At 55.7% G+C, this 17,794-nt stretch overlaps 1 protein-coding gene across 5 annotated transcripts in view; it reads left to right on the top strand.

Moving 5' to 3' along the window:
• Nucleotides 1-17,794, top strand: part of NECTIN1 (nectin cell adhesion molecule 1) — a 155,624-nt gene that overhangs the window by 121,503 nt on the left and 16,327 nt on the right. For 2 of the 5 annotated variants that reach the window (XM_042851884.2, XM_065570345.1), the window contains exons 6-9: nucleotides 1,382-1,529; nucleotides 6,173-6,260; nucleotides 6,752-6,862; nucleotides 15,469-15,652. In XM_042851884.2, the coding sequence (XP_042707818.2) occupies nucleotides 1,382-1,529; nucleotides 6,173-6,260; nucleotides 6,752-6,862; nucleotides 15,469-15,609 (488 nt within the window). In that variant the 3' untranslated portion in view covers nucleotides 15,610-15,652. The remainder of the gene's footprint in view (nucleotides 1-1,381; nucleotides 1,530-6,172; nucleotides 6,261-6,751; nucleotides 6,863-15,468; nucleotides 15,653-17,794) is intronic. The other 3 variants (XM_042851882.2, XM_065570342.1, XM_065570344.1) reach the window with 2 other exon arrangements.

Genomic DNA, 17,794 nt, shown 5'->3' on the forward strand with positions numbered 1-17,794 from the left:
CAAGGCTGGCGTGATTGGCCCATGTCTGGTGCATGTGACATGCCCCGGTGCGGAGGATATAAACCAGATCGCACTTTGCACCTCTGCAGGGAGGAGCTGACCACTGGGCAGGTCTCCACCCCATTTCCAAGGAAGGCACATGCTCTCTGTGAGCCGCATCCCTTCCCCAGGGGACCAGGCTCCAGCAGGCCCCTTTTTCCCCCTCCCCTGGATTTTTTTCCTTCCTCCATTCCAATTATCTTCCTCTTTCATCACTGCCGGAGCTGTAAGTACAAAGTACCAATTAGCTAGTTTTCAAGTTTAATTAGGTTGGAAGGTAGAGCAAATTAAATCCTTTTATCGTACATTTCAAAGCTCTTTCCCATCAAGCCCACGGGATCGGTTTCCTTTGAATGAGGTCCATGTTAGCTGCATTGAGGCCGGCTCCGAGTCATGGAGCTATTCAGCTTCAGGGCCAATGGGAGCCAGGGCAGGGGGTATACGGCCCATCTGACAGTCAGGATATCTGTGCCCCATGGACGCAGGGCCCTGACACACACACATGCCCCCTGCTCTGCCCCCAGTCAGTCACTGCTTCCAGGAAGAAATGCGCTTCCCTGGGATTAACCTCTGATAGTATAGACTCGTTGTCCTGGGCGTTCAGCCAGCTGGCAAAATACCAGCAGCTGAAGGGTTAACCCTCAGGAACGTAGCCAAGCCCCTGGTGGACTGCGAGGAGTTTTTGGTGGGCGCTGGGGGGACCTGTGCCTGGGGGATCTCTAGCCACTAAGAGGGGGGAATGCTGGGGTTTGGCACTGCTGCTCAGCATTGTAGTATTTGAGCACTAGGACTCTGGGCGGACAAGACCCCCACACCCGGTGCCCCATAGCTTTCCCCCTGCTGTTGGTTCTGGCTCTAATCCTTGGGACAGAGCTGGTCATGGGCAGGTGGGTCCCAGTGGGGTCCAGGCCATGGGGAGGGGAGAACTGGCAGAGTGGGGTCGGGTGCTTGGCCTCGGTGGGGAGGATCACGGTACGCGGCAGGGGGCTGATGAGTGGCGAGAAGCCTTGTTCACTCCACGGGAGGCCAGGGAAGGAGGCGTCTGGCGCTTCTCGAGGCAGGGCCCTATGATTGTGGAATCCATGGACCCAATGGTCAGAAGGGGCCCAGATAGAGCAGTGTCAGTCAATAGGAAACCAGGTATCGTGGGGCAGAAGGTCTGCCTTGCAGGGGGAGTGATGAGACAGGGAGATCAAGGAGTGTTGTGGGGGGGGGCTGATCTCTTTCTGGGAGCCACAGGATCTGCAGTACTTTGGGCCTCTGCTCTGCTGAATGCTGCGCCTGGCACCATTGCTCCCCGGGCTCTGGATGCTAACGCGTTCTGTCTCTGTGTTTGTTGCAGATAAGCCGCTGCCTCAGGGAGCTCCGGGGGGCATTATTGGCATCCTGGGGGGCGTAATTGCTGCGGCTCTCATCATCGGCGTGGCCATCACTGTGTTCATCGTCTACAGGCGACAGCAGAAGAGCCGCACGGAGACCGACAATGACCTGTGAGTAGCCTCTGTGCTCGTTCCCAGCTGCCCCTCAACCCTGGGCTCCAGCATTCCAGTCCTGGAGTGGCCCCACCCCACCTCCTTCCCTGCAGCTCTACTCCTGCTCCCCAAGCCTGAGCTGTGGCTCTAGTCCAGTCCTGGATCCCTCCCCCAAAAGCTCTGCTGATACCCCTCAGTCCTAAACAGCAACGTCCTCTCGGATTCCCGGCCAGAGCCCTCACGCGCATCTCTTGGCCAATGCCCCCGTATCCGAACCTGCAACAGCCACGACAATTCCACTCCTCAGCTGCTCCTCTGCAACGAGTGCCAGCAGTGACACCTTTGTCTGCGGTTCGGTGACACGGGACGGCTTGCGCTAGGGAGAGCAGGGTACGAACCCGTGTATGGGATCCCGGGCTCCAGAGAGTGAAAGACGAGTGCTGCTCCCGACTGGCACAAACCTACACACCGACACCAGGCACATGGGGACACATGCACATCTGGGTTGGACAAAACTGGGCATCTTTAAGCAAATTGGTCAGTTTGATATTTTCCAAAATCACAAGCAAAGGGTGGGGAGTTGCAGTGGAGGCTGCCTGAGCCCTACAGAGAATGAGGTAAATAAATCTTTGGTGGAGGGGGTGGGCGGGTGGGAGAAGTGGTCCATTGGCTACTGATCAGGGGTGCCTGCTGGTGGAGAGACAACCAGGACTTGCAGGCTAAGGATTGAACCAGGATTCCCAAGCCCTACTCCCTGCCGACAGAGCTCAAAGTCCCACATTGCTTCCCCTGGCTTCTCTACCACCTTGTCACCCCGGCTGTGTGTATCTGGGGGCAGGTGTTTAAAGAGGAGGTGCGATAGGGGAACCTGCAAAAACTGGATCACTGCCCATTTCGCTGCAGGGGGCCTGCTTGGCAGGCGCAAATGCCAGTGTGCTTGTGCCAGTATGGGTGCAGGGGGCACTGCCTCACCTGCCCCTCAGCAGAGCAGCCCCTTGATGGAGCAGGAGCTCAGGGGTCCACCACCCGGCCCAGCCCCACCCTTGGATTTGGAGACTCTTGGCCCCTCTCTGTCACAGCCCTTGGGAACTGATGCAGTGTCCGCTGTCCATGGTGCTGAAATATCCCCAAAGCGGAGCGGGAGGCGGGGGACATGCCCAAGAGGACCCTGCTCTCCAGCCCCGATGGCTGGCCAGGTTGGAGGGAGTGCCCCATATTGAGGGTATGCTGGGCATGGCCCAGGGCTGCTGAGCAAAGGAGTGAATTATTCTCTTTCATTGGGTGTGTTTCTCTCCCTTCTTCCTGCTGGCTGGTTTCCTCTGAATGATCAATCATCTTTGCTCCTCTCTGCCTAATCATGCAGGGCTGCAGCTCCCCCTCCTAACAGGGCCAAGCCATTACTGGCCCCAAGAATGACCCTTTCCCGGAGGGGATCCTAGCAAGTGTCTCTCTCCTGCATCTCGCACGTGGGAGCTTCCAGGCCCATTTATAAAAATATCTGATTCCCCTCCCAACCTCCAACGCTCTGGCAACATGCAGGGACAGCACCTGGTTCCCAGCTTCCGGCCCCCACTCACAGCAGAGTTCATTGTGGATCCTTTTCAAGTGTGGGAGAAGTTGGAGGAGGGAAAGTTTCTCCTTTGATTGTGTCGCTGGGAGATTCCGGGGTAGAAAAGCAAACAAGCCAACCTGCCTTCTCTGCCTCTTCACTCCCCTCCTGCTCTCCTGATCTCCCCACTTCTCTGAACACCCCCCACGTGGGTCTCCCTGCAGCTTCCCAGCCTGGCCCCCTCCCATTTCTACTCCTGCCCTCTCCTGCTCCCCGATCCCCCTCCCCAGGACTCAGATTAGGGCAAGAGACTGAGGCAGTCGTATTCTCCCAAGCTCCAGTGAACAAGGCACCGGAACAAGAGGCGACTCATAATAGAGTGTGCACGGGTTTGAAGTATGATCCTGATGCACAGCTGGGCTCCTCCAATCCTCCCCATTGCAGGCTCCCCACCCCGGGCTCTTCTCCTGTGGCAGCTCTCTCTGGCTCCCTGACTGTTGGAATGGTTTCAAGTCACATTGCTGGGACCCCAACCTGCAATTCAGGCCTGTCCCCATCCTCCCCTAGGTGCTCAGGTTGTTGGCAAGAATCGGGTCTGAGTCCAGGCTCAGGTCCCACTAACCACTTTCAAAGTCTGGGTTTGGGCTCATCTCTGCTTTCAAACACCCAATTTGTCCCCCATTCTACTCTCCCTGTGCCCCTTCTTAGCACACTCTGATCACAAGAAGTCTGTAGCCACCTAGGAATTGGAGGTTGCCCCTAAACTCCATGGCCAGTCAGACTCGCACGAGATGCAGCCCCAGCTCCTTGAGCTAAAGGTGACTCTCCATTAGCTGTCATCAGTATGGAGTCTATGACACACAGACAGACAGTTCTGATTTAGAAGCGGGCAGTGGTAATACATCCACACCAGGCAGTTTGTTACAGTCTGGTTATTACCACACTGTGCTAGCCTGGCATCCCGCATCGCTTTGATGCTGGAGAAGGGACCAGCTCACTGGATCCCTCTTGCTGCTGGTCACTGAGGCTCCATTGCCCTGCTATGTCCCCTGAGGCACAGAGCAGAGGTTGTGGAGCAGAGTGGTTGCTCCAGTGTGTGCTGCACAAACAACCCCCCCGCCCGCCCCGCACCTTTGGAGAAGTTCTTCTCATGCGTCCTCCCAGGGAACAGCATCCTCCTGGCTGCTGTATCCTTTTTGAGAGCAAACACCCTGCCTATTGCCCTCAAATCACCCCCTTCCCATTTGCAAAGGGAAAGCACCAAAGAGCTGAAGGACAAATGGAGCTCCCCCCACACACACACATTGTTGTTGCATCCCGGCAAAAATTTTTTGCTCCATTTAATTCTGTTTGAGAGAAGGCACTGGAGGATGGCGGGAGTGTGCAGAGAGAGACAGCGGAGTGAAAAGCAGGAGCTGAGACAATAATAGCTATGTGGGGTGAAATTACATGGACAGCATCAGGCCTGCAAAAAGAGCCACTTTCAGACAGTTGGTTTCCCACAATGGCCCTCCACAAAGGCTCAAGAAGAGCTACTTTAGCTGAGAAGAGACACACAATGGAGCAGGCCGAATGCCCTGACCCTGGGGCCAGGCCTTCTCCTGGAGCCTGAGATAATAGAGACATCTCCTCCGCACTCTTCATGCCGTCCATCACTGTGTGGTGCCCCACTTTGCATAGAACCATCTAGGAGCTTGATCCAAAGCCCACTGGAGTCAATGGGTGTCCTTGCTGCAGTCCGCAACCCCCATTTTCCACCCTGCATCCCCATCCCGAGTCCTGCTCCGGGCTTGGAATCCTCTGGAGTTTGCAGAAAACTGCCCCCCCCCCCCGCCCGCATCTGCTGAAGTTTACAAGGAGAATGAACAAGTATGGAGAGGAAAGGGAGGGGGCAGCCCACTAATTAGAGTGGCAGAGTTTAATAAGTTTTGTAAAAGGATTAGACACGTGTATGCATATGAGCAGAATCTGCAGAGACAGTCCCTAGGATGGAGATTACAAAGGCTGTCAATCCTCATGCTTCAGGGCAAAAGCTGATTCCCCCCCGCTCCCATTTGGGGGTCAGGAATAAATTGCACAGTGTATACAATATGAAGGTTTTGTGCCAAAGCCTGACACATCCAACAGCGGCCACTCAGAGACCAGCTACCAGACAGACCATTGGCTTGCTCGGCAGTGCTCACCACAAGCTGCTTCCTGGAATCCTACAGCACGAGTCGAACCATCCCTGTTGGGATGATTTGGTGCCGGCTTTGAAGTGGGTTTACCTGCACCAGCCTGGGGGGCCACAATCTGAGGCAGAGGCTGACCTGGGATTAGAAATGTAGTGTGCACAAAAGAATCCAAGGAAGGTGGGTGAAATATTAGAACAAGCCCATTGAATTATGTTGACAGTTCAGTGGAAAGCTGAATCGCTGGATCTAGCCATCTCACAGTAGTGCCTAGAGGCCCCAGTCAGGATCGAGACCCCACTGTGCCAGGCGCTGTATGGACACATGGACAGTCCCTCCCTGTAAAGCTCACGAGCTAATTTCAGAGAAGACTCGGCTGTGAGTCCAGTGACCGGGAGAGGAGAAGTTGCGGGGGGTGGAGGGAAGGGCAAAGGGAATGTGTGGAGTCATTGGGGTTACTCCAGATTTACACAGGCAGAAAAGAAAGTGGAATCCTGCCCCAGGGATTTACAGTCTGGGTCGGAATTGTAGTGAAAAGGCAACAGGCATCGGGGGGGGGGGACAATGGTAAGTGAGAGGAGGGGGATGCAGTTCTCTGAGAGGAGGAAAAGGTGAGTGCTGCTTGCACCTGGGAGCTCTGACTGATTCCTTATTCTGGGACTATGAACATTTCTATGGCTAAATTGCAGAGCGGGTGAAGCAACGTCCAGGGGCAGGGCACCCCTGACACACGGGCTCCCTGGGGGAAGTGAGCTTCATGGAGATGAAAGTCAGGAACCCAGAGGAAAGCCCTCCCCGGCCCCCAATAATGCCCAAGCTGCTTGGTCTGTATCTGCACCCATTGAAGCTAAAGGGAGTTTTGCCATTGACATTGGTGCATTCGGGATCAAGCCGATTCCCTGTCCCCAGAGTCAAATCAATGGCTGCTTTTCTCCCTGCAGAATTGATCTGCCCCCATCCCACAAACCTGTCCCACCGCCAAAGAGGAAACAGGAGATGAAAAGCCACTTGACGGCAGAAGACATCCAGGTACCTACCCCAAGCCTAGTGCCCCTGCTTCCTTTGCCAGCATGGGAGACAGGCCTCCAGCCAGAATCCAGGGTTCCAGGCCTCTGGATGCCCAGAGTGCAAGCTCCAGCCAGCCTTTGGGAATGCCCCATGAAGCAGGTTTGGTGGGAGGAGGGCAGTGGTTTGGGATTATCCTCTCTGTCCAGGATCTCAGCACCCTTGGGGACTGCAACCTGCACCCTTCTGGGCATGGACAGGTTCTAGGTCAGGCAGGGTTCTTCTCGGAAGGATCAGTGCAATGGTGAACTCCCATCCTTTGAAGTGTAATGCCTAACAATGGTGAGACCAGGAATGGGGCAGAGAGAGAGCTGGAGAGAGGGACTCTGTAGGGGAGGTCTCATGGTGACTCTGTTTACCTTGTCCAATCCCCTGAGACAGGTGCTGCTCCCCAGATGGGTGGCAGGAAGGGTGAGAATGGTGCTTGCCCTCTTGACCTGTCTCCCCAACTCCAGGTCGTCCACTTAGACAACATGAAGCAGGAGGAAGAGATCCAGAAGCTCCCCCTGCAGACGCCGTACTACGACATGGCAGCCAGCGAGTCCTCTCCATACTCCGACAAGCTGGTAAGGAGGGCGCGGTGCCGGCACTGACCTCACCTGACCTGGCCCTCGCCCCCCGCTTTCTGCACAGAAACTCCCAATAAAGGATTAGGTTACTCCTCCGTCCACTGGGGTGGGCCGGGCAGCCTGCTCTCTCCAGCTGTTGGAGGAAAGGAGAGCCCTCTCCTGGACTGAGACGTGAGACCACAGTCTCCATGTTCAACCCATCCTAGGCCTCCTCGCCCCGACACCGCCAACCCTAGCCTAGGGCTCTGCCCTTTCCTCTTCTGCTGTGTGACCCCCCCCCCCCAGCTTTCCATAACTGTGGGTGCCCGGGGCATCCCATGGGCTCCTCTCCAGGACACAACCAGCAGCTTACGGGGTGGGAATTAGGACTGAAATGGGTGTGGATGAGTCAAACACCCCCACTCCTTGACCCTCCAGTCCCAAGACAGCTTCCCCCTGGCCAGATCAAAGTCACAGGGTCCCCTCCCGTATACCCTTCCCTGAGATCATACCATCCTGTGGCTGGAAGGGGTGAGGATCTGTCTGTGGATCCTGGGCCATCCTCTCTGACTGGGCCTGCCCTGTGCTGCCTGCCTCTTGGGGTCCCCATATCCCGAGGGAGCTTGAGGCCTGAGGTCCTTAACCGCCTACTAGCAGCAAGTGGGAGAGAATGCAGCTGCAGGCCTACAGTTCTTTTTTGAGGCACATTTATTCTGGGGCTCAGGGGCCAACCTGACTGCTAATTGACCTCTGCATTGTTCTCAGCAAAGATTCAGGCCTTTTTGCGGCAGGTGAAAGAGGCAAGTTGCGAATCTGCATTGGAAAGGGAGGAGGATGGAGGCAGGTGGTGCTAGGATCTATTCTAGAGTAGGGTTCTGGATTTTCAGCAAGCCATCGGGGCCTGTAACCAGCCGGTGCACCCTGCTGGGTCCTCTCCTTCCGCAGCCAGTCCCATGAGAGACTGTTAAGCCGGAGGGGAGGCTGCCATGAAGTGACCCTGAGAGAGCAGAATGTACGCAGAGGAGGAGCCTGGGAAATGAATTATCTGCAGGGCAGAGCTGGCTGGAGTTTGACTTTAAATTGAGGACACTTCTTTAAAACCCTGTGTTTTGTGTGGATTCGTTCAGCTTGAAACAGGGAGATGCTAATGCAAGGCAGCGGCAGCAGGGGGACTAGGGGTCAGGGAGCCAGGGAGGGAATTTAGCAGACGTGGAGGGAAGGCTGATGCAGATCTAGAATAGGTTAGCTAGCGATGCATGGTAGCTGGCCGCCTTCCTGCAGGGGGTGACTCAGTGGGCTACACGTCAGCCTTGGTACAGCTAGACTCCCTGGAACTGCAGGTTTCGATCCCTGCAGTGTTGACCCACCTTTGCTCCTCCGAGGGTGATAAATTAGGTACCAGGCATAGGGGAATCTCTTCAGTGAGACTTTGTCACGGGCCTGACTGCTCAGAATGGATACAGGGCAGTTTTCATCAGCAGAGGGTTTTGCCCTGGCATCCTTGGCCAAAAGTCCTTCTTGTGCAATGCATTGTGCTCTGCTTGCTGCTGTCCACCCCAGAGGTGGCTGCATTCCACCAGTGCTCTCGATATATGAAGTGCTTTGGGATGAAAAGTGCAGAGTAAAGGACTCACAATAATGTGCAAGGATTGGTGGATGCAGGGAGCAGGATTTCCCCCTCATGTTGCTTTTCTACCAGTGAGACTCTAGTGAGAATCTCCAGAATAAGGGCAAGGACAATCAGACACAATCACCTTCATCCGGAGAAATGTCAACCAGCAAGACAATAAGAGCAGCTGTGATTAAAAAACTAACACTAAAGACCAAACTCTGCTCTCGGTTCCACTGGTGTGATCCCGGGGAGTTCACTGCAGCTGCAGGGGGCATATAGCCCTAAGGGAAAAAATTCTCTGCTGAGACCTGCAGGGGGGGATGACCAATTTCCTGGTCTCCCCAATTGGTTGCCAATTTCCAGGTGTGTTTTTCAGGGAGAGCAGGACCCCAGAGCCAAGCTGTGCTCTGAGGATGGGATCTGAGAGCAGTATCTCCCCCATAATTACAGGGAAGGAGTTAGCTCGCCTTGGTAAATAACAAGAGGTTGGTTAATTAAAGAAAGCCGTCAGTGGCCAAGCTAGTGATGGGAAGATGGGCCCAGCTGGTGGCCATGTGGTAACCATGGGAACTGGGTTTGGTAATCTCAGTCCAGCTCGGAGCAGACACCTGTCCCAAAAACTCACCACCATGTGGAGCACTGAGGCTGGGATGGGTAATGGAAACCAAACTTACCTTCTCCCCCAGAGGGGGTCCCTCCAGGACAGGACAAAGGCCTGTAGGGGGGGCAGCGTGTGGGAAGCATCCCCCGACCCTCCTGCTCTGCTGGACTCTCCTTGCAGAAGTCAGAGGGCTCTGGTCGGTGGGGTTCCAGTTGGGCCCCTTTCAGTGGCAGGAAATTCACATTAGCGGGGAGGGGAACTGGCAAACTGGCCTGAATTTCTAGGATCTTTTCCTAGTGCTCAAGTGTGGTAGTCTGGAGACCCTTGCTGAGAGCTGTATCTCCCCCCTCGCCCACCCAGCCCCACATCATGCTATGGGGTGGGCAGGGGGGACGAGCACTCAGCGCCTGAAACTCCTGACACCTGCCCCTCTCCTCCCACCTCTGCCTCACCTCCAACAGGCCAAACAGGAGGGCAGGGCCACGGAGCCCCTGCTCCGAGGTTTCGCTGTGACCAGCCAGTGGGAAGAGTTCCCTACCTCAGGTCAGTGGAGTGACTCCACTAGCACTGGGGTTAAACTTGAACCATCTGGGTGTGACACCACAGGCCCAAAGCCATGGAGGCCCCCCAGTGAATAGCCAGCGGCCTCCAGATGCTCGGGTCCCATGGGCGACGCTGAGTGGCCCATGGGACCCAGTCTCCTGCAATGACCGATGCCTGAGGCCAGCCCTGAGCAGCCCACCCAGAGCTGGGCTCATGCAGTCCTGAATCCAGTTCTGTTCAGGCACCACAATCCCCCCCCCCCCCCCCCCCGGTCCATTCCCAGGCACACAGGACCCCTCCCCTGCCCTATGCTGACTCACCCGCGGGCTGCTTGCTATGCACTATCAATAGGTAATGCTGGTCGGAATAATGTTGAGGAAAATCTCTGTTTGGAATCAGACAAAGCAGGAACTGGGTCTCTCACTGCCCCGCCCGGGGCCTTGACCCCCCCTCCCTGCCCCCCAAACACACAGGGAAAATGTTCACAAGGTTTTGGCTTTGTTCCTGCCTCCCCTCCCCACCCCTGTTGGCTCTCTCAACACACCCTAGAGATCATCCCCACCGCCGCGGCCCCGGGCTGCCCGTTTTCCCACTGTTGGTAACACCCCTTTGGCTCGCTGCCTGCGGGGAGGCAGGGGTGCTGCTCCCAGTCGGCTCCATTCCATCCCTGCTAATCTCCATGCCCTTTGAGCAGGCAGAAGGAGAATGGAGGCTGCTGAAATGTCAGCGGGAGGAGTGTGCTCGTTTCCTGCCAGGCCTGCTGGGACCTGCCAAGGGCTCTGGGGTGTATAGATAGCGCACGCTGGCTGCGGTACGGCGATGGGGACAGGTGTGCATCGTGCTGCACGTCCATGCTCTGGGAAGGGCCCAAGTCTTACCCCCTCCTTCCCACGGGCCCCTCTGGGGGAATCATTAGTCGCTGCATAAACCCATAGCGACGGCCTCCTGCCCATGTTACTGCACCCAGCCTATTGCAAGCTCTGCTGGCCTTCGCAAACCCTTTCCAGACCCACGGTCTGGTCTATGGCCTGGTCACCACTAGCTCCCACAGCCATCCTGCCAGCAGCCCTCCCTGCTGGTGGGAGCGGCTTGCTGGGCAGCTGGAGGGGTTTGGCTACAGGGAAGCATCAACATCATCAGCTTGTTCAGGCTCAACTGGGCACAGTGCTCTGTGCTGCACAGTGTGATCTCGTCAGCTGGGGGACCGGGGGCAGGGACACGAGATTTAATGCTGGCAAAGCGATCCGAGGGGGAGGGGTGCTGCAGGAGAGCAGCCCTCGCGACAATGGGGGCGTCAGAGCCGGGGGGTTGCAAACAGGTGTTAGCAATCCCTCTGCCCTTCCCATATTGCTAAATGGGAGGAGGAGCCGGAGTTCATCCCAGCTCGATGGGAGGAGGGTGGCGGGCTAGGGGGAGGGCTTGGCATGGAAAAGGCTGAGGAGTGCTGCTTTAGAGCTAGACGAGGGCGCGAGATAGCTGGTAAGGAAGGTCAGACTAAGCCAGGACTTGGATGGGAGACTTCTAAGGACCAGCTGTGGAGGTTGCAGGAGATTGTCTTGGCACCAAGGCTCTGGCATGCTGCTCTGGGGAGCCATGCTGCTGGACATGAGGGGGGAAGCTATGGTAGATCCCTTTTCACATCAAGAGTGGTCAGGTCAGTGCCTCGGCCAGTTCCGGGGTGGCGAATTCCAGCTGCCCCCTAAATTCCCCTGTGGTTTTACTTGGGCTCTTCCTGCCCTACTCTGATTTTCAGCGTGTTCCACCCCAGAAGCGGCTGCACCCTGAAGCATTTCCTGCGTATAGATAGTTTGTAACTGGCTTTGGGACCCCCTCGGAGGGGAAAGTGCTGGAGAAATGCAGGATGTTCCTGTTTTGCCTGGCGCTTTGTCTGCTTAGAGACGGATGGGGGAAGGGATTGGAGAGCCAGCCACGCTGCGTTTAGCTGGGGCGGGCTCTTTATACGTTAAATGAATTGTGTGATGTCTCGTAATTTGGGATAAAGTAGATTCATCGCAGGGATGCATGAAAACTGCTGCCTCAGGGTGATGATTTCACAGAGTTGGAGAGAAAGAGAGTCGGAGAGGGATTAGAGAGACGGGGAGGGCGGGGGGAAGAGAGAGCTGAGAGAGAATGGGTGAAAAAAAGGAAGAGAAGGATAGAGAGAAGGGGAAAGAGAGTAGGATGGAGGGAGGGGAAGAGAGCAAAAGCAGCCTTGAGAGCTGAGCCCATCACGGTGGCCAACAACAGCCGCAGAACCCCTAAATTCCCATGATCATGTCTCACTGCTCACCCCAGCCCCCTCCTTCTCCCCAGGGCCCCTTCTGCCTTCCTGACTCCAGCAAGAGGAGCAGTCCCGTCCTCACCAATGCCCCAGGCCGCATAGACACCTCCACCTTCACATACCTGCCAGGTGTGCAGAGGGACAGGCAGGTTCGGCTGCTCCTTGATTAGCTGGGTGTTTCCCTAGGCGGGTGTCAGTGCTTCCTGCACCCCAAGAGGAGAACATTTTAGCTTCACTCCACACTGTCTCCTCATCCCACCCCCGGCCGCATGGGTGAAATGTCCCTCCCCCCGCCCCACTTTTCCTTTGGGGGAGGTTATTTGTGGCGTTCACAGCAGTGAGAGGCTGGTGTCTCTAGGGCTCGGCGCAGGCCTAGGGCAGGCTCATGTAGCCAAGTCTATGGGCCCCCCACAAACACTGCAGCACCCTGTGCGGACAGGCAGGTACCAAATGACCCTGCCATCAGCTTCCCTTGCCTCTCCCAGTGAAGGTCGGGGCTCAGAAGTTGGGGGTATGCACGTCCGGTAAGCGTTCCCCCTCCGAGCTCTGCACTAGGCCGGTGCCCACGGGCTCAGCTATTTTCTCTTCCAGGGATCACAGGCCAGAGAAAGGTGCAGGGTCTGGAAGGCTGCCGGGCTGATGCTGTGTCTGGTTTTCACTGTACCATTGTGTGTGTGATGTGTGCAGGAGGGAGTATGTTTGTGCACATAACTGTGAGGAGCCGGCACCAGATCCCTGGATCTAAATACACCCCCATTCTGCAGATTTCAACATCCGGATCTGGCTCCAAAGCTTGCAGCGCCAGCCCCTCTCTAGTGTGTGTTCATGAATGTGATTGGGTCTGCCAGTGTGGGTGAGGCCTTGCCAGAGAGTATAAGCATGCACAAGAATGTGTGTGTAAATGTCGGTGTCGTGTGTGTGCCAAGGGGTGCATACGTGTGAGCATAGGTGCTGTGTTGGATGGGGATGTGTACGTGAGCCCATGGCAGGGTGGGTGGGAGTGTGCGTGTGGGAGTTCAGGTGTGAGGCGTGTATGGGAGGAGTTTGCAGGTGTAGAGGGAAAGGGTTCATTGGTCCAGGCAGCCGTGTCATTCCTTTGGTTGACAGGGAATTACCGGGGTGTCGGCATTAGATCTTGTGTACAAGGCACATTATTGCTATTGCAATCCATTTTTGTTCTAAACAAGCAGCGGGGAGCAGGCGTGAGCCAGTGAGTGGCAGAGACGCAAGAGACTCTGGAAAGACACAGACCCCCACCCCCAGAGCCCAGCTTGTGTGGGGCTGTGCTGGCTATGGGGCAGCAATGCGGACAATGGAAGAATGGGTCCCTTGTGACTTGGGTCACGCCTCTCCAGGACTAGAGAAAGGATCCAAGATGCAAAGGCTGGGGCCAGATCACGGTCCTTCGGGTCTGGGTTTTGGATTCGGACCAGCATTATCCAGAATTGAACTGAAGAAGTTCAGTAAACTCTTCTTTCCCAGCCCCCTTGCCCCTACACACTCTCTCCACATGCCCTCTCAGTCCCAGTCAGTGAGATTTCATTGGCTCTACACGTTACACACGTGTCTGCAGCATGTAATGAAGACGCAGACCATTCAGGTCTCTGTCCGACAGAAGGGCTTAATTCCACTGTTGCCACATACACCAACCCCCCATGTCATGCACACACATACACCACTACTCTGTGCACCTACAGCCACACAAGCCCTGTACTTCCATACGCTGTGCATGCACTTACACACATTTGTGAACTCCTGGCTGTATGCTGGGTTTTCTCTTGCTAGCGCGTCAGCAATCCCTCTCCCAGTGTGCAGCACAGAAGGCACCTTGATGGCTGTTGGTTCCCCTCCCAAGACCAGCCTATCTGGGCACCCGTGGGGAATTTGATACGGGAAGAACCACCGTTGTTTGCTTTTCATTTCCCACCACCCCGTTGGGTGGAGGGGTTCTGCCCTACAGAGTTATAGCAAGATAGACGATACAGCAAGACAGTCAGAGACGATGACTCAACCAATCACCCTGTGCAGCAACAGGCATTTAAAACGGCTTATCACAGAGCCATAAACCTCCGGAAATGGCCCTGCCACAGCTGGTAAATGGCTGAGAACTGTTCAGAAGCAGAGCGGGGAACGTTCTCAAATTAAACACCTTTTACCTAATTTGCACGGGATGCAGTAGCTCATGGAGGGGAAGCGAGAAGAGGCTTCCATGTCTGGAAGCATCCCGCCTGCCCTCCGGTGAGCCGTAGCAAACACACTTCTTGTTTGGTGAACACAGGCACCTTGTGTGGGTGGGATCAGAGGCTGCCCCCGAAATGCTGTCTATAGAGGGTGTTTGTGGTGCTCCTTAGAGCTGGGAGTCAGGAGAGCTGCATTCTATTCCCAGCTCTGGCACTGATTCTGTGTGAGAGCTTGGGCTGTGCCTCAGTTTCCCCACTCTAAAACAAACCTCCCAGGAGGTTCACTCGTGACTGTTCGTTGAGGCACTTGGAGGTCCCCGGAGGGAAGCCTGCAGAGGAGGCCAGGTATGTATCATGCTGTCCAGGCAAGATTGCTGAACACCTACAGATGGGCTGGGTGCTTCGCAGACACATCACAGAGGTGTTCCCTGTCCCAAGAACTAGCAATCTAGCTAGAGCTCTAGCAAGGAGGAGGAATAGGGGCAAGGACGGACCCCCACCCAACCCCAGTGTCCTCTATAGGGGAAGGGTGTTTTCTTGCCCTTTGGGCACCAAGCTGTGGCTTTGAGAGCTCCATGTGTGATATCTCACTTGTGCTGGGTAGCACAACCAGAGTGTCTCAAAAGTGCTCTAGGGATATAATGCCCTGTGGATGTCACAAGGGATCTGACCACCACTATTCCCACCCACTCGCACCTGCATCTGTTTTCCTGGGGCCTAAAATACAAGCATTACCCCTGATTCTGGGTTACGTTCCCCCCGTCACCCCCTGCAGACCCTCTGCAGGGAGAGTTCTGGCTCCTGGAGGGGGCACGGAACTGGGCAGCACTGCCATTACATGGGAGCTGAATCCAGTTCACCCTCCCAGGGGGAGAAAGTCTGGCCCCATTGAAGTCAAGGGAAGCTTTGCCATTGACTTCAATGGGGTCAGGATTTCAGCCCCCATTTCCCAAAGATGGAGCCGTCCGTAGGGGGGAGTAGCTGCTGGAAGTGGGGATGCATCCTCCGTTCAGCCAGGGTGGAGGAGACGCTGGCGGGTGATGTCTGTTCAGACAGGTTAAGTGCCAGCTCAGCTAACGAATGGGGAGAAATGCCATTTGGATCCTGCCTTTGTTCAGGGATTTTAGTTATAACGATTGTTCATTTTTCCCCTTTCTTATCTTTTCTCCCCCTTTCACTGTTCTTGTCTTTCTTCTCCTCCCTCTCACACCCTCCCCCTTTCTTTTAACACCTCTGTCTCTTTTGCCCTTTCTCATACCTCTTGGCATGACCCCCCCTTCCCATGCCACCCCCGTCCCCTCTTTGCACTCTGTCATGCTCTCTCTCTCTCTCTCTCTGTCTCCTCCCCTTCACTCCTCCCCGCTATCCCCTCTGTGTTTTCACACCTCACTGCTCTCTCATCTCCAGAATTCGGGCACCAAGGACTGTCATGTCCACTATGCAGAGCTGGACACATCCGCTCTGGCCTCGTCACCCAGCCCCCGGAGCTCCATCCAAGCTGGCGGAGACCTAGTCGAGTATGCAACCATCCAGCCTAACTTACGCTAGCGCATGCCACTCTAGGCCTTTCCCCTAAGATTCTGGCCTCAAGGTACACAAACGCACTCTCCTTTCTGTGCTCCTGGTGAAATCTGTGCTCCCCCCACCTCCTGTCACTTCCCTCCCTCGTGGAATGGTTCCCGTTGCATACTAACCTCCCCCCACACCCGTGTCTCCATGGTGCTGCATGCTCCCTCCAGTCCTCGCGGGGCCTGGCCAGAGAGAACCGAAAGCAAGAACGCTGTAGCCTCGCCTCTCCTGCATGCGGCCTGCAGCAGCATGATGCTCCCGTCCTTTCGCTTCGTGCTGTGTGGAGAGGTTGGGGGCAGGGTGGGTTGGATAATGTTTGTTTCTGGTTGGTTTTCCCCTGTCAAGCTGACCTAGTTTGAAGTGAGCAGTGGGGGTGGGAATGGAGGGGGGTGTGGGTCGTGGTTTGGGTTTGCGGTTGGAATCGCCTGGGTAGCCCAAAGCGAAGATGTGCAGAAGAGGAAGCTGAATGCCCAGGGACCTGTTGAGAGAAGTTTTTCAAGAGCTACCCCCAAGGGCAGCTCCCTGGGTCTGTGCAGAGGAGCATGCGATACAAGGCTAGGTGGGTCAGAGGAACTCTAGTTCCACAGTGCAGAGGGAGAGGGGAAGGAACCAGCAAGAGTGAATGAGAAACTACTGGAGAAAACGAGTCATGAGACGTGTGGGGGAGAGAGGCTTGGGGATTGTAAGGATTAGTGCCCTAGAAATCCTGGGCTAGCAAGCTAGATGAAAGAGAGAGAGTGGGTCAGGGCAGGTAGCTTGGCTGGGAGAGGGAAGTGCTCTTGCCAAGGGACACCCATCTGAGAAGCCAGGGCCTGGCTCTTTCTCCGCACTGGAGGCAGCTGGGTCAGGCAGATGATGGCCACCTGCTCCGCGTGGCCGGGAAGCCAGCCCCGCTCTGCGACAATGCTCAGCTCCGCGGGGCATGGGAGAAGAGAGTGCTCTTGCTGACACTCAGCCGGGACATTTGCCAAGTGGAAACGCCCCCAGGCAGGGGGTTGGAAGAGGAAGAGTGTTGTTCTTGTGTAATGGCCTGCCCTCCCCTCTCCGCCCATGGCCTCCCGCAGCCAGGGGGTGAGAAAATCCACTCACCATGGCCACCGCTGCTCGCCCACTGCCCATCGCTCCCATGTTTGTGTGTCGGAGAAAGTTGGTCTATAAGAGTGAGTGTGTGTGTGTGTTTGTGTAAGAGAGAGAGAATGAGTTTGTGTATGTGTGAACGACAGTGTGTGTGTGTGTGTGTGTGTGTGTGTGTGTGTGTGTGTGTGTGTGTGTGTGTGTGTGGAGATGCCCTCCCCACCCTGCAGCCAATCCACCATTTCTAGTCTCTGCACTTCGCCCAGGTGTGTGAGTTTATATTATCAATAACCCTTGGCCCTGGCTCACAAGGAGTGGTTTATCCTGTAATATAACACGTCTCTGCTCTTCTTTAACCGGCCCGGGCGAGACACCGTGTCCTTCTACCATCCAGCCCCTTGTCAATAGTTCACAAGCTGCATCTCTGCTCCTTAATTACTTTTTTCTCTGCTTCGTCTATGTCACAAACTCCCCTCAACTGCAGTCTCTGATGCCAGGGACCAGGTCTGGGCCCAGAGAAGAGGGTGCCCTCTAGAGATTGTGGGCATCCCCAGCCAAAAACCCCAGCTCCAAACACCCCACACGCTTTGGGGGCATTTAAAAGATGGAGCCTAATTTAGGTGGCTCAGGGCCATCTCCAAACTCCTGTGATACCGTAGGAACTTCCCACTAACAGTCAAACAGAAGAGCTTCCCAGGACCCCATCCAAAGGGCTCTAGTGGCTGCATGGATGTTTGACGCTAGGACACGGGCATGGGGAGTTGCAGAGCGCGATACCTAGGGCCAGGGTCATCCTGGGTGCAGCCATGCCAATGCAATGGAATTACACCGGGGCTTGACTTGAGAGTCAATTCCTCCAGCTTCTCAGCTGCAGAGCTCTTTATGGCAATGCTTTGGGGTTTTCTTTGCAGAACGAGGCTTGGGGAATTTCTGGGGGTGCGGAAGATGCCCTGGTTTCCATTAGAAAGGCCCAGCTCCAATGGACCCTCAGCCAGCTGGATTGCACAAGGAATGCTTTTCCTTGGCTGGGAAGGCTCAACCCTCTGTAGGGCAGCAGGGCTAGACACTGAGCTCCGATCTGGAATTGGAG

This window comes from Chrysemys picta, chromosome 16 (assembly GCF_011386835.1).
Source record: "Chrysemys picta bellii isolate R12L10 chromosome 16, ASM1138683v2, whole genome shotgun sequence".
NCBI classification, from domain to species: domain Eukaryota; kingdom Metazoa; phylum Chordata; order Testudines; family Emydidae; genus Chrysemys; species Chrysemys picta.